At 41.0% G+C, this 14,907-nt stretch overlaps 1 protein-coding gene across 2 annotated transcripts in view; it reads right to left on the reverse strand.

The window, feature by feature from the left end:
• The window catches only part of TNRC6C (trinucleotide repeat containing adaptor 6C), a 169,011-nt gene that overhangs the window by 50,963 nt on the left and 103,141 nt on the right, over nt 1-14,907 (reverse strand). For both annotated transcript variants that reach the window (XM_054975961.1, XM_054975960.1), the window contains exons 6-10: nt 8,791-9,000; nt 7,885-8,054; nt 5,942-6,022; nt 4,800-4,857; nt 4,190-4,335 (exon numbers count right to left, since the gene is read on the reverse strand). In XM_054975961.1, the coding sequence (XP_054831936.1) occupies nt 4,190-4,335; nt 4,800-4,857; nt 5,942-6,022; nt 7,885-8,054; nt 8,791-9,000 (665 nt within the window). The remainder of the gene's footprint in view (nt 1-4,189; nt 4,336-4,799; nt 4,858-5,941; nt 6,023-7,884; nt 8,055-8,790; nt 9,001-14,907) is intronic.

A 14,907-nucleotide genomic window follows, 5' to 3' on the forward strand; every position in this document is an offset into this window, starting at 1 on the left:
TGATCAAGAGAAATGCCTCAGAGCAGAAACCTGGGCTGGAAAGGACTGTGGAAGTACTCTCATCTGTTTACTTATACATTTTTTAAAAGAAGATACAGCTTCCTCTTTAAGAATGTTGCCATCTGTTCCATTTTTTAATAATAAAAAAGATACAGCTAATGTCTTGAGTTTAGTGTGGGATCAACACAGTATGCACTCTGGAGAGATACGTAAGAGCTACTAATGTTACATTTAGTTTATCAGGAAGAAATACAATGAGTTAAAAAAACCAATCTCCACCACCACTGGCCTAATAATATGTAGTAGGGTACTGAGCAATGGCTTTGACCCTTGTGAAACAGGGATGTTCCTGACACCTAAACAGGGCTTTTTTTTATGAGAAAAGAGGTGGTGGAACTCAGTGGTGGAACTGAGGACCGCACAATGATGTCACTTTGGGTTTTTAAAATTCAGGACCGCACAATGGTGTCACTTTGGGTTTTTAAAAGTTTAAATCGCCCTCGGCAAAAACAGTCACATGGCTGGTGGCCCTGCCCCCTGATCTCCAGACAGGGGAGTGTAGATTGCCCTCCACACCGCCAAGCGGCGCGGAGGGCAATCTACACTTCCCTCTGTCTGGAGATCAGGGGGCAGGGCTACTGGCCATGTGACTGTTTTCAAGAGGTGCCAAAACTCCGTTCCACCATGTTCCTGCTGAAAAAAAAAGCCCTGCGCCTAAATATCCCCTTTCTTTGCAAATGTTCCACAAGTAGAAGCCTGAAGCCCTGTGGAAAAAATCCTAAATCTACTCTGTACTTTGCATGTAACTTGCTCTGCAAATTTGCTGAAAAACATTCACTGTACGGTAACTTGCATCATCTTTCTATCCATTCACCCAGAATATCAACAACTGTTAGGGAACAGCTCACATTCATAAAAGGGGTAAATATTGTTCCAAGTCAATCAAACTTAGATTTCAGAAGTCCTAAATAAATCATGCTAATAGAAGTTTCTTGTGGCTCCTTGAAGAGGCAGAAGAAAAGTTTCTTTATTCTCAGCCAAACTGATATTTGTTTTAAAGCTGCAAAGTCACTGAGAGAGGATACTGACATTTTCTAATCATATCCCCAAGGTCTTTCAGCTCAACATGTTTAACATTCTGCAAGAATATCTGTCATGCTCCACAAACAGCAGCTTGCATGACAGTAACAGGTTCATTTCTTCTCCCCAGGTCATGAGCTGTTTGCAATCCCTTCCTGCTTCTTAAGAGGGAACAGCTTTCAGTGCCCTATATTCCTTCTCTTTCAGATTGGTTTGCAGTTTAAACCATTGCTTGTATTCATATACAGTGTACTGCAGAATATTATTGAGAAGAAATTCATACACATGCTCCAATCCTGATTATGAAATTCCAATATCTTTGCTAAATGCTGAAGTAAATATTGGCATTCACATTATCAGCATAAAACATTTATTGAATTTAGAAAGATAGCTATAATATAAAACTGATTGCCCTGGAGAATGACATTTTCCATTTCCAAAAAGGACTAATGGGAAACTAATGGGAAACTAATCTGAACGGCTGCAATCTCCCTGTATTGCGAAGAGAATTCAGTAGCAATGTACACATGTCGTTTTAATATAGGTTTTGGTAGTTCCCAGAAAAAGTAATAGAGGAGCAGTAAGAGCAAAATAGCCTCAGAGTGGGTAACATTAAACAAGAGTCAGCTGATAAAGCAAGTGTGCAAACTTTGTAGTCTTGATTGTGGAAGGGAAATTCCTATTTTCAAACCTTTTACAAGATTGCTCTAAAAGTCTGGCTGCTGTCAAATTAGTTTGGCCCAAAGAAAGATATGACAGTCAATAGTAGGAAGAGAAGAAAAGTATTCCCATTATCAGAAATGTATGAAAGAAGTTTTTTCTTAACACACTTTAAAGATCCAACTGAAAGGTATCCTGATATCTTAAAAGAAAGATTCCTTTCAGTACCGAAAGATATCCTGATATCTGAAAGTGCAGGATATGTACCACAGTCTGGACCACACCAGAGCTTCAATGTAGCAAATTCTTATTTAGAATGTACACGTGCTATTTTATATGGTAACACATAACTATTGCTGAACGTTACTATTTGTGTTTACCTACACTGATTTCTTGAACTCTGTACTAATCTAAAAATAAGAAGTTTGGTACTTCACATTCAATTGTGTGTAAACTGCTGAAAAGCTGGCCTTATCATGAACATAACAAATGAGTTATGCTGAAGAATGGAATCTTTTGGCTTTGGAGATATTTAGAAGGAATATTTTATTTTGGTACCTTAATTAGAGCCTGCCTGATCTGGACAACCCAGGCAAGCCAGATCTCGTCAGATCTTGGAAGCTATGCAGGGTTGGCCTTGTTAGTAATTGGATGGGAGGCCTCCAGACCAGGGTTGCAGAGGCAGGCAATGGCGGTTTGCCATTAGCCCCTTGCCATGAAAATCCCACCAGGGGTCTCCATAAGTCCGCTATAACTGGATGACACTCTTCACTACCACTAATAAGAGCCCACTGGGATTAGGAAGTGTCATCCTGGCAGGGCCGGCGCCAGAGGTTTTAGCGCCTGCGGCGGCGGGCGCGCACGCGCCCCACGGGAGGCGTGATGACGTCATCGCAGACGTCATCACGCACCGCAGAGGGGCTGGGCTGCGCGCGGACCGCCGAGCGCAGAAGCTGCGGGCTGCTGCTGGAGCAGCGCGTGGAGGCTGCTCCGTGCGCTGCCCCAGCAGCAGCTCACAGCTTCTGCGCTCGGCTGGGGTGGAGGAGTGCGCAGCGGAGCTGGCGTGGCTGGCTGCAGCAGTAGCTGTAGTCAGCCAGGCAGCCCCGTGCCGCCACCGCCACATGCCCCAGCCGAGCGCAGAAGCTGCGGGCTGCTGCTGGAGCGGCGCGCGGAGGCTGCTCTGTGCGCCACCCCAGCAGCAGCTCACGGCTTCTGCGCCCGGCTGGGGCGGAGGAGCGCGCAGCTGAGCTGCCGTGGCTGGCTACAGCTGCTGCTGCAGCCAGCCAGCCAGCTCCGTGCTGCCGCCGCCGCGCGCCCCAGCTGGGCACAGAAGCCATGAGCCGCGGCTCGAGCGGCGCACAAAGGCTGCGCCCGGCTGAGGTGTGTGGCGGCGGCGGCAGCGGCAGCAAGGGGCTGGCTGGCTGGCTGGCTGCAGCAGTAGCTACAGGCGGCCCTGTCATGCCAGCTTTGCTGCGCGCGCCTCTGCCCCCAACACCCCCTCCAGCGCCCCTCCAGTGCCCGCGCGCCCGAGGCCACCGCCTACCTGGCCTCCATGGGCGCGCCGGCCCTGCATCCTGGATTTTTGTCTTTCTGGAGTAATATAAACTGCCATGATCAGAGAGGGAATTTCGGGTGCTAGGAGACTCAAGGCAACTCATTCAGATGGACTCAGTGGATGAATAATTATGCAAAATTTGAAATCTATCACTGATACCTGGGAATTCCAATGTGAAGTTAAAGGACAAGGAAACTAAATCCATGTATGATATTTTATATATACTCACTGCAGCATCTATGCGGCTTGGATCATTATCATTAAGTGGCATAAGTTCTGTTTATGGCACTTTACCCAGTAAGCTACGTAAAGAAGCTGATCTTTGCGCCAAGGAAATGACAAATGAAATATTGATAGTGGGGGAGACAAAAATAATCTGGACTTTTAACTTTATTATTTATGAAGTTAACTCCTGCCCTCTGATTATGACACACTAGAATTTGGGTAATGAGATTTAATCATTTACATAATGACCGGGGATTTATGTCTGGGTGGATATGAGACAGCATTTGCTTGCGCCTACTTTGTGGTAAAGGGAGAGATGGAGGAGGAGAACTTCAAGTCCCTTATTGTTATATTACCATTGCAGGAAAAAAATTACTATTGCAGAGTGACCACTGCATGGTTCTGCAAATAACCGTAGTTTTGTTTACTGCCCTTCATACGGTTAATATCATATGTCCATTCTGTAACATTTCATTAATATAGATGAAATAGAACATCTCAGTCTCCAGGGCACTAATTATTCTCCTTTTTACAAATACCAAGTAAAGAAGGAAAAGAATAGTGAAGCAAAGCAGCACATCTACATTTCCGTTCTCTGTTTTAATCTATTAGTATTTCTTTCCCCTTCCAAATATACCAACAGCTTTATTTGCAGAATGTTGCACCTACCTTGTCAAGGAAGGTGGGGCGGTCCATGGAAGACTCTTTGGAGATCGGTGGTGGGCGGCAGCCAAGGGGTTTGGTGACCATTCCATTGTAGTCAGCCACTCCCATTCCACGCTTGTCCATTTCCACCTTCTTTTCCAGCAGAGCACCTGTAAATAGAAAAAAATGTAAATGATGCCTCAAAATCAAGATCCAGAGGGGTTAGCTGTGTTAGTCTGTAGCAGCAAAATAGTATAAAGTCCAGTAGCACCTTTAAGACTAACCAACTTTATTGTAGCATAAACTTTCAAGAGCCACAGCTCTCTTCGTCAGATACAATAAAGTGGATATGCTACAATAAAGTTGGTTAGTCTTAAAGGTGCTACTGGACTTTTTACTATTTTAAAATCAAGAAAAACTGACAATCCATTATTCTGTTCCCATGGCTGCTGCTATTACATTTCTAAGCTGAAATTTAAACTGCAGTGTGCTTTTAAAGCACTAAGTTTGGCACTGATCATAATTCACAACTAACTCTCATCTTTTGATAAAATGCTGTTGGGAAAAGAGAGAGTGATTTCATTATGGCAGATGAACCTTCATAAATGTCTATTTCAGTTGCAAAAATACTTACTCATGGCCTGATCAAGATTCATATTGTTACTCTTCAAGGCCTCTTCTGCTGGCTCTCTCTGTAGAAATGAGAAGGTTTGTTCATAACTAATGTAATATGGGCTTTGTGACAATTGTAAAAAATGCCTAAAGGATAAGTTAAATGATTTTAAATTCTAACTTAAGCATTGTCATTTTGCAAACAAACCAGTCGGAAATTCAAAAAAGAAAAAAGAAGTCCAATTTGAATTAGCAAGAATTTCAAGGAGCCAAGGTTCATGAGCATCTTAACCCCACTCTTACACTGGGATTTAACTCTGTACTTTCCTGTTCTTGTCAATGTTTATATTTGAGAGAGGGTTGTGCTCCACGCCCTTTGACAAAATGTTGATAGATAGAAATCAGCAGGTAAAGCTTTAACTCACATCGAAATAAACATTATCACTGGCTAATACCTGTATATTATCCTCCTGTTAAAAGGCACAAGAGCAGTGTCAGTGAAAAGGTCTGCAGCTTAACAGAAGATTAACATAAAGCTCATCACCAACATTTGAGCAGAGTGGACTACAGTTTAAGTGCAGTTTCTACCTCTGTCACAGAGTCAGTTTGTAGAGTCAAGCAAGTTCTCTCTCTGCCCCCTCCCTTCATTTAGAAATTGGGAATAGTGATATACCTTTCAGGCTTGTTGCTGAAGATGGTAAAGCATCTTGAAAAATAAAAATGCTATAGAAGAACTAGTAGCAACATTCATATTTGAGCCTCCTCCAACATTCCCTAATACAATCATAGTGTTTGCCATAGGCAACCTGACCTCTGCAACTCAGCCACTTAAGTTCTACTTTTAATGTGTCTCCTGCACTCTGCCTTCTCCCAAGGTAGATTGGGAGGTTCTTATGTCATGCTGACATAAGACTTTCACTATGACAAGCAGATTTGTGTAGTTTCCTTTTTTGCTTCCATGATAATGATATGTTGGTTATATATTACTGGTGAATCCAAGTATTCACGTTTATCTGGATAATTATTGTAAATAGCTAGTAGGAAAAGGTTTGAGATAAGAAACTTTAAAAAGACCAGTTAGGTTCTTCCTATCTGAAAAATCTACAAAAGGGAGGAATACAGGTTAACAGTTAAAATCTCAAGTTATGCAGGAATATTACTCACTGGGAAGCCCATGTCTGTGAGCTGTTTTATCAGACGGTTCATGATCCAGGCCTCATCTTGTTTACTAGATGTCTTCATGCCCTGCATAGATTCATTTAGGGGGAAAATAAGAAAAAACTATCAAATCTACTACATTTCATAGTAACAGCCATGAAGCACAAAATCCACAGGAAGACTCTCCTTATTGATACAGAATGTTATTTTAGGGTATATTTCTATACATACTTATAACATTTTCATGTTATATTTAGAATATACAAAATTTCCTTTTCACCAAGAGCAAACATACTTTTAAAAAATCTCAAATAATTAGGCAAAAAAGATATATTTATGTTCAACCAGACATATTGCAAATGCAATAGCTTTATCTCAATTGTTAGCAAGTAAACAACTAAAATGTAATGCAAAGATCCCACCAAACCGATTTGCTATTGGGTTTTCAAACCAAAAACTGCGTAACCTCCCCTCTTGCTATTAATGATAGAGGGGGGAAAAAACCTAGACTAAATATGGTCTTTTATGCCTCATATAAATCTACCCATTTTAAAACCAGAAGTATTACTCTCACAACAATATATATTATCTGTGTCAGATCTGCACAAGTTATCATCTATTAAACCTGTAAAAGCTCCAGCTGCTCAAGAAACCTGATTCCGTGATCTGTCTTTGGCCTACAAAATCAAGTCTCCAGCAAGCTACTGATTTCTTGTATCTCTTCCATGGATGGGGGAAAGTAGTGTGCCTCTGGGTCCAAAAAGTACAATACATTTAGACGTTGGTCCTATTTGTATATGTGTGAGAAGAGCTGCTCATGCACTATTGCAATTACGAGTCTGTATATAAAAGAAGGGGTTCTCATCATCATGAACACTGGTGACTCATATAATGAGGAAAAAAGTACTGTTATCAGGCAGCTGCTCGAATTATTTATTTATAATTTCAGAGCCCAATTTTCCTCTCCATCTAAAAGAAGTGGGAAAAATGCCCTGAAAATTTGTCATAGTGAATTGTAGACGGTTCTCTTTGCAGAGTCATTAGAAGAAGCTCAGAAACTATTTTCCATTGAAAAGCTCCAGTAGAGGTTACACAGTGCTGGTGGGAAAGTGTAGCAACAAAGCATCAAGGAACTGCTGTAATATAGTGGTTAAGTGACTGGGCTGAGAATCAGCACTCTGTTGGTTTGCATCCCACTACTGCCATAAGCTCAGTAGGTGGCCTTGGGTAAGCCACTCCTCTCAGCCCCAGCTTATTGTGGGGATAATAACAACACTGACTTCATTCACCACTCTGAGTGGGGCACTAATCTGTCTAGAAGAGTGATACATAAGTACAGGTATTGTTTATTGTGCTTTGAATGGCCCATGTTCCATGTTCATTACTGCATTCATAGGTCAACCATCCTAATTTCTTCAACACTCTTTCAGGGGTTTAGTCACAATGGTTAGCACTGAAAGAGATAACACTCTTCAATTCAAGACTACTTATTTCCAAGACAATGCAGTATAATAACTGCAATGTGCAACCTGACTCATACAATGTTATCTGTAATAGCCTGGGAGACCCCTACTGCTGACATGCGGCTCTTGAAGGCTATCTGCCAAGATACCTTTTCCACAAATGATGAAATACTGCAATACAATCAATCAGGTTTGGGATAAAAGAAGGGGGAATCCAACTTCAGGACCAAGAACACCTATCTCAACACAACTAGGAAGTGAGGCATGGCTGGTGCACCAAAAGACTCAATCCACAATTTACTTCTGGGTTTCCAACATCAGGCACAAATAATCAAAACAAGTGGTGGACACTATGAGTTCCATCGCCATATCCATCTCACTGCAGTACTTTTAGAGATTTAGGACTTTCATAAAATAACTGATAAAGAAACTCCTGTCATCATATGAATCACTTGACTTACTCTTAATTATATTTTGCCATCCTACCTTTTGAAGTCCTTTCTTTGGAGCATTCCCCCAGGAGCTACAAGAGGAATTGCTCTCTTGTGAAGCAGTATTATTCCACATATCTCCTTCTTCATCTTCCCACTGACTTGTACTGAGATTTACTTCATCTCCACCACTGCCCCAGCCTTCTTGCATAGAAGATTTAGAAGCTGAGGGAAAATGGAAGATTTCCATTTGCCATTCTAGATTTCAGTATGGATATATTTTCAAGCTGAACTACACATGGTTTTCTGTTATATATAAGAAGGACAAAGTGCTTACATCTGAAGGATTACCCTGTTCCATTAAAAAAAACATTTTCTATCAGTAAGTATTAAAGGCAACTTACATAAAGGCAGCCATTAACACAAAGACAGCTTCAAGAACAATATAAACCTGCAGATAAGACACATTTCCCTGGAAAAAAATTACCTCCAATAAAGGTCTCAACTGACAGCTAGGTTCATATGCATATATGCAGTTAGTCATTATTCTGGTCCTAGGCCTTTCAGATTTTTATAGATCTTACCCAGCACTTTCAATTGTGTCCATAAACAAAGCAGGAATCTTTGAACACAGGATAAATGTACTCATAGGCTCTGTTAACAGCTTTCCCTCTCTGTTCACCAGAGGAAATTTCTGAATGTCTTATGGCAGCTCCACATATAAGCATATTACAGTAATCAAGCTGCAGCTCATGTATCAACAGAACTTGTTAACAGGAGCCCCACAAGCTAGGCAGAAACTAATAGGCTCCCTGAGCTGCAAACCTGGTACTTCAGGAACCATGCAACTTCAATGTTATCCTGCTATAGACAATACATGAAAAGGACAACAAATGAAAACAAAAATAAAGTTGTCAGGCTTGGCCTCTCCACCCAGCCACGACAATGAACATACATTCACCTGGTTTGCACAGTGCTGGGGCAGCAGCTGGTGCGCTCGCTCTTCCATATGTTCCTGCTGACTCAGCAGAGTTATCTCCCCACCCTGTACCACTGCTGGGGGGCTTCCCCCATGCCGAAGTGCCATTATCTACTGCAGCAGAAGGGGAGGCAGGCTCTCCCCATGAAGCTTCAGGCTTTGCATGGACAGCAGGCATCTCTCCCCAGCCTGCTGAAATCAAAAATGGAAAAATCATGGTCAAAAACAAATCTTTACAGAATTCACTTCTATTTACATCACACCAGACAGACTGATTTGATTTGCCCTTCTAGAAAGAACCTCTGTGGAACAGTAGGAATCATATCCTAAAACTGTAAATTCCTCCTTTTCCTTAAATATTTTTAATTACTGCAAACAATGCTATATAAAAGAATGGTGTCTGATTTATACTGAGAAACAGATCCTTTTTGATGACCGAGTCCCAAGCATCCCCCCTCCATGAACCAAAACAGATTAACCCATATGTTCGTAACACACAGGTAGCATTTATTATACAAAGAAACTGAAATGAAACAAATGCTGCATAGAAATCACATTATTCACATATGTACTGAGAGCTGGTTTAGTGTAGCAGCTGAGAGTCTGACATATGAATCCAAAAGTCCCCCGTTTGAATCTTGCCTCTACCATGAACTCACTAGGTGGCCTCAGGCAAACCACTCTTGCAGCCTCAGCCCCTTAACTGAAATATGGGGATCAGAATACTAAGCTACATACATATTGCAAGATTAGACACTCAAAGCACTCTGAGAACTGGCAAGTGAATGTTCTGATCATTACTATTAAGAAATTAATGAATTTGATCCAGTGTAGCAGACTGTTTTTGTAATGCTGAAATGGTTTTTTTCCATGATAACCTGGATTGTTGGGGAGAAGAGAGTAAGTGTAATAACTCAGTGATATATTGGACAAGTTTGACATGCAGTAAATACTCAGTTCTTCTTCCTCTGTAGTCTGTGGAATGGCTTACTCGCTTTGACCATCTGGGTGAAAGTTATTAAATATTTTTTACTGTGGGAAGCTCTGGTGTGACACTTGCCATACATTAGAACCATGTTTGTGTGTTATTTTTCACATTTCACACTATCTCAAGTTGGCATGTGAAGTGGCAGAACCTGAAAACAGCTGCAAAAGAGGTCACACATTAGTTAACAAGAGGAGAGAAAGGAAGGACTGGATCGTGAGGGTACCAAAAGAGCAAGTAGGAACTAAGACTGCCTTTAATAGCCTCCTCATGAGCAGAGCCTGTCTTGGGAACATACAGAAGTGTAGGCCAAGAGAGCCAGAGAGTGGGCATAGCAGGAGGAAGGGGAATAAAGGGCCAGAAGAGGAGGAAGAGAGATAACAACAACAACATTCGATTTATATACTGCCCTTCAGGACAACTTGATGCCCACTCAGAGCAGTTTACAAAGTGTGTTATTATTATCCTCACGACAATAACCCTGAGAGAGCTCTTAGAAGTTGTGACTGAGGTCACCTAGCTGGCTTCAAGTGGAGAAGTGGAGAATCAAACCCGGTTCTCCAGATAAGAGTCCTGCGCTCTTAACCACGACACCAAACTGGCTCTCTTTTAGCCAGCTGACAAAAAAGCTAAACAGTGGCAAGGCCTGATGCCTTGGAGGTCAGAAAGGACCAGTCATGGACGAGGGAGGAAGCATTCCTGTCCAAGAGAGCAGCAGGATACTCTTTGGGAGCCTACCTACCTCAAAGCCTGACCGTCGTGGAGTAATGGTACAGTGGCTAGAGAAAACAATTATGGAATCCTAGGTAGGAAAGCAGGCCTAGGAACAAGACCAGAGCCTTGATGGAGACAGAATCTTCTATGTTTACATGTTTGAATTTTTCAAATATAGAATTTGGTTTAATGAAGCACAGAATTCAGCAGTTTGTGCTTTTATTTACCACAGCAAACAAATGTCCTTATGGCTACACGGACTAGAAATATGAGAACTTCTAATGAAAATTTAGAAGCGGGCTTAGCAGGACTTCCTAACATCAATAGCTGGTATGATAACTCTCTTACCCCCCATTGCTCGAAGAAGAAGAAGTAATGAAAAAGAAACAATCACATGAAAATCACCTGAATGTACACAATTTATCTATTTAACCTAATAATGAATTGATATAAATCATCAATTGCCAATGTTAAGTTTTTTACAAGGTGCATTCACCACCACTTGTTGAGCCTACTGTCTGCTGAGTGGCAAGGAGAATTTTACTTTACATCAGACATGGATGTTATCATCTGCATCTACTCTTTACATTGAGATAATGTGAGCTAATATCTTAAGATATTTTACATAAGTGCACCTGGGCTTGGTCAACAGCCTACAAGTCTCTTTTAGTGTTATTAATCTATAATAAGAGTGCAGCAATTCCATCAGCAGCCAGGTGGACTGTTACAGCCCACTTTGCTTGCTATTTTTATACCATTCAAATATTTCCTGTTTCTTTATCTTCTATAGAAAATTGATATTTGTGCAGTCTGGATTTCTGCAGTCTTCTACAAAAAAGGTTTGAAAAGGCAGAAAAGATTCTGTATTAAAGGTCTTATACCCAGACAGAAAAAGTACCTGCAGAATCATTTGCTGTGACCTGGTCTACTTTTGTAAGCAGCTTGTAAGCTGACTAGAAGGCAGCATCTTAACAAGCAACCATATCTTTACTGGTCTAATCTCCATGGACCCTTTCCAATAGGAACTGTTACCATGGAAGGCAACAATGCAAGGTCAATCCTCAGGCTACTGCTGTTTACCAATGCCTCACTCTAATACAGCAGGTCCTAGCATGGATAAGCCTCTAGCAGTATACATCACTCCACTAATCACTTGGCCACTAGCCAGTGGAAACAGGAAAAAAATCACCTGCTTTCAGGTATCTGAAAAAGTCAGCCTAATCACATTGATGAAACATGTTTTACGGTCTCAATTTTAATTGCTTTTGGTGAAAAAAAAGCAAAATACGGTCATAAATCTCTTACTCAGAAGATAAAAAAATCAATTTAGTGGTGAATTATATATTTTTCAAGTTCTAAATATGTACAAAAATAAATAATACAAAGCTAGGGGGTTGTATTCAATGATCCACAGCCAGAAGATGCTGATGGCTGACTGAAGAACTTCCTTACTTCCCTCTCTCCCCAGCAGTCCCTTCTGATCCTGGCAAAGGTGAATCCTGGGTCTGTGGGACCCATGTGGAACAAACAGTGGCCACGTGGGTCGGTGCGCTGCAATGAGAAGGGGGAATGGTGTGTGAAATCTCCCCCCCACTTCCATCAGCAGAGCTAAACTGACAGGAATGTCAAGATAGCAATGTTCACCCCTTTCCCCCCTCACTGCAGCCCCTCAACCCTCATGGCTACTACTCCCATGTATCTTCCATGACTCCAGGAAAATTAAAAAGCTGGCCTTAGTGAAAAGAACACTACAGGAACTTGAAAATAAAACCTGATTGCTTAATATACTCTTCTAAGATTCCAAATGAAGGCAATGTATATTATATCACGGTAGGGTATTTTACGGCACCAGTGATGGTATAGACATCTCTGGCATTTACTGGAAGCCCTAATGGAACAGAGATGAAGAAAGCAGAAGATGTCTGATAGTCTTTAGCCCTGGTACTTCTGATTCTAGAGAGTGGCCATGCCGAAGACTTAATAGAAAACTGAAGTAGAGACCGCAGAAAATAGTAGGCAAAGGGTGGCCAGGAATGGAAGTTTGATTCCTTCAGACTGAAAAAATGAGGAAAAGGTGATGCAGGACTCGAAGATGGTTAGGAAAAATGAAGACAGAATGCTGAAACACAGGTAAGGAAATCTGAAGTTCATATTGATTGGAAATAATCAGCCAAACTGTTGGTTGCAAGTTTCTAGTACGAGGAAACTGGACTAAAGGAACTAATTTCTACTTCCATTCTTCACAAACATTTAAACATACATTGTCAAAGAGAATTATTAAGTATTGGAATGGAAGCCATAATGCATAATTTAAAGAGCTTCCAACTTTGCAATAATACATTTAACTTCAGCATCAATTCTGCAGTTTCCACTGCAAAGTATTTATTAAGTAAAAAAAAAAGTTTCCCTGGACAGTCTTTCAATTCAATAATAATGATTAATTGCTGCCAATCCATAATGTTCAAGTCATTTTGTTAAATACTTTGTGTTTTGAGCCATAAAATATTATGTAAATTATTGCTTACAACAAGGGAGCTCATGCCCTAGCAAATTACTTGTAATTACATGAAAACAATAAAATGAGTTAAGACACCCATAGTCTGTAAAGTTCTCAAGGGATCAAATTAAGTTCAAGCTTTGCAGTGGATCATTATAATGGTTGCTGTAAAATCTTGAGTAGAAACTTGTGTGTTGCTGACTGTCAACTCCCCCAAACAACTCCCTGATTTGCTTCACTTATACACTGCCTTTATCCTCAGCTGGGATCACAGCAGCTTACGTTGTTCTCTTTATCTTCCATTTTATCCTCACAACTAATCTGTGAGGTAGGTTAGGCTGAGTAACTGGACCAAGATCACTTAACAAGATGCCAAGGCAGAATGTGGATTCAAACCAGAGTGTCTCCGACCTTAGTCTGACACTAACCACTATACCAGATTGGTTCTTTATAAAAAGCAACATTTGTTTGAATTTTTAATTAATGCAGCAAAAGCATGATATTGTTAATGTAGCTTTTTACTCCACTTACAAAGGTCAAGAAAATAAATTTCAAGATCCAATCCTATGGGACTACTTAGGCAATGAATCACAGGAATAGGTATATATGCCTCATTACAGGTACTGGAGAAAGGCAACAGACTGGAGACAGTAGATGCAGGGGAGAAATGACTTTTAATGATCTATACTTGACTTATTTATGGAATCTCTTAAAATAATCTATTCCGCAATGAAAGACTTGCCTAGAAATAGTATGAGCTATTATTCTCTGACCTTAATTTGCTTTGCCCATCTTTGAAGTACACTTAGCTTTAAAAGTGTGCATGCACACACACATATGTAGAAAGTGCTATCAAGTCACAGCTGACTAATGGTAACCCTTCCTAGGGTTTTCAAGACAAGAGACTAATAGAAGTGGTCTGCCGTTGCCTGCCTCTGCATAGTGACCCTGGCCTTCCTTGATGGAAAGACTAGTTGATAACATACTACACCAAGCTGGGACCCAGATTCAAATCCTCATGCTGTTCAAATCCTTAGGCCAGTCACATGCACTCAGCTTATCCTACCTCACAGGGTTGTTGAGAAGATAAAATGGAGGAGAGGAAAATGATGTAAGCTGCTTTGGGTCATCACTGGGGAGAAAAAAGAAAAACACCTTGTGATGTGTTGAGATCTCAGTCACCATTTTTGGGGAAGGCGGTTGCACATGTTCCTCACAGTCCCCTCTTGTAAACTTTCTAATGGCCAAATGCGTTGGAAGGCTGCCGTGGGGAGAGGGAAGGAGACAAAATCAGCCTCTCTCTTCTATCAGCACAACTCTGCTGACAGAAAAGAGACAGTGATTTCTCCCCCTCCCCACTGCAGCTTCCTTACCTGTATGATTATTACAGTATGTGGTTCTGTCACCCTGGGAATAAACTTTGCAATATCACAAATGACTGCTGTGGGGAAAGGAACTATCTTTACATTTGCGGATTGCAGGAGCCAAGGCACTGTTACAAGGGAGAATGGCCGTAACCCAACTACTTGTGCAAGTTTCTTCAGAAAAGTAGGAGTCTCAGCATTCTCTTTTTTAAAAAAATGAAATTGTATTTTCTAACTTCCTAGGCTTTGTGGCTATAAAGAAAAATCTACAATTGCAGCTCCAATATATCATTATATTTCAGAAATCATATGGCCAATACAAAGGATGATCTTACTATTTTTGAAAATTTGGTAAGACAAGGAATCAGGGCAGAAAACACACTAATGCCCAACTTTCCGGAAATGATTTAACCTAATATGAACAAGTCTGCACAAGGGATAAAATCAATGATGCTACTTAACTTGTTCAAAGAAGCTCTCTCTCATTCTACAGAAAACCAGTAATACTGACTGTACATATGGACAGACCTGTGTGCATG

The sequence above is a fragment of the Eublepharis macularius genome, chromosome 4 (assembly GCF_028583425.1).
Source record: "Eublepharis macularius isolate TG4126 chromosome 4, MPM_Emac_v1.0, whole genome shotgun sequence".
Taxonomy (NCBI): domain Eukaryota; kingdom Metazoa; phylum Chordata; class Lepidosauria; order Squamata; family Eublepharidae; genus Eublepharis; species Eublepharis macularius.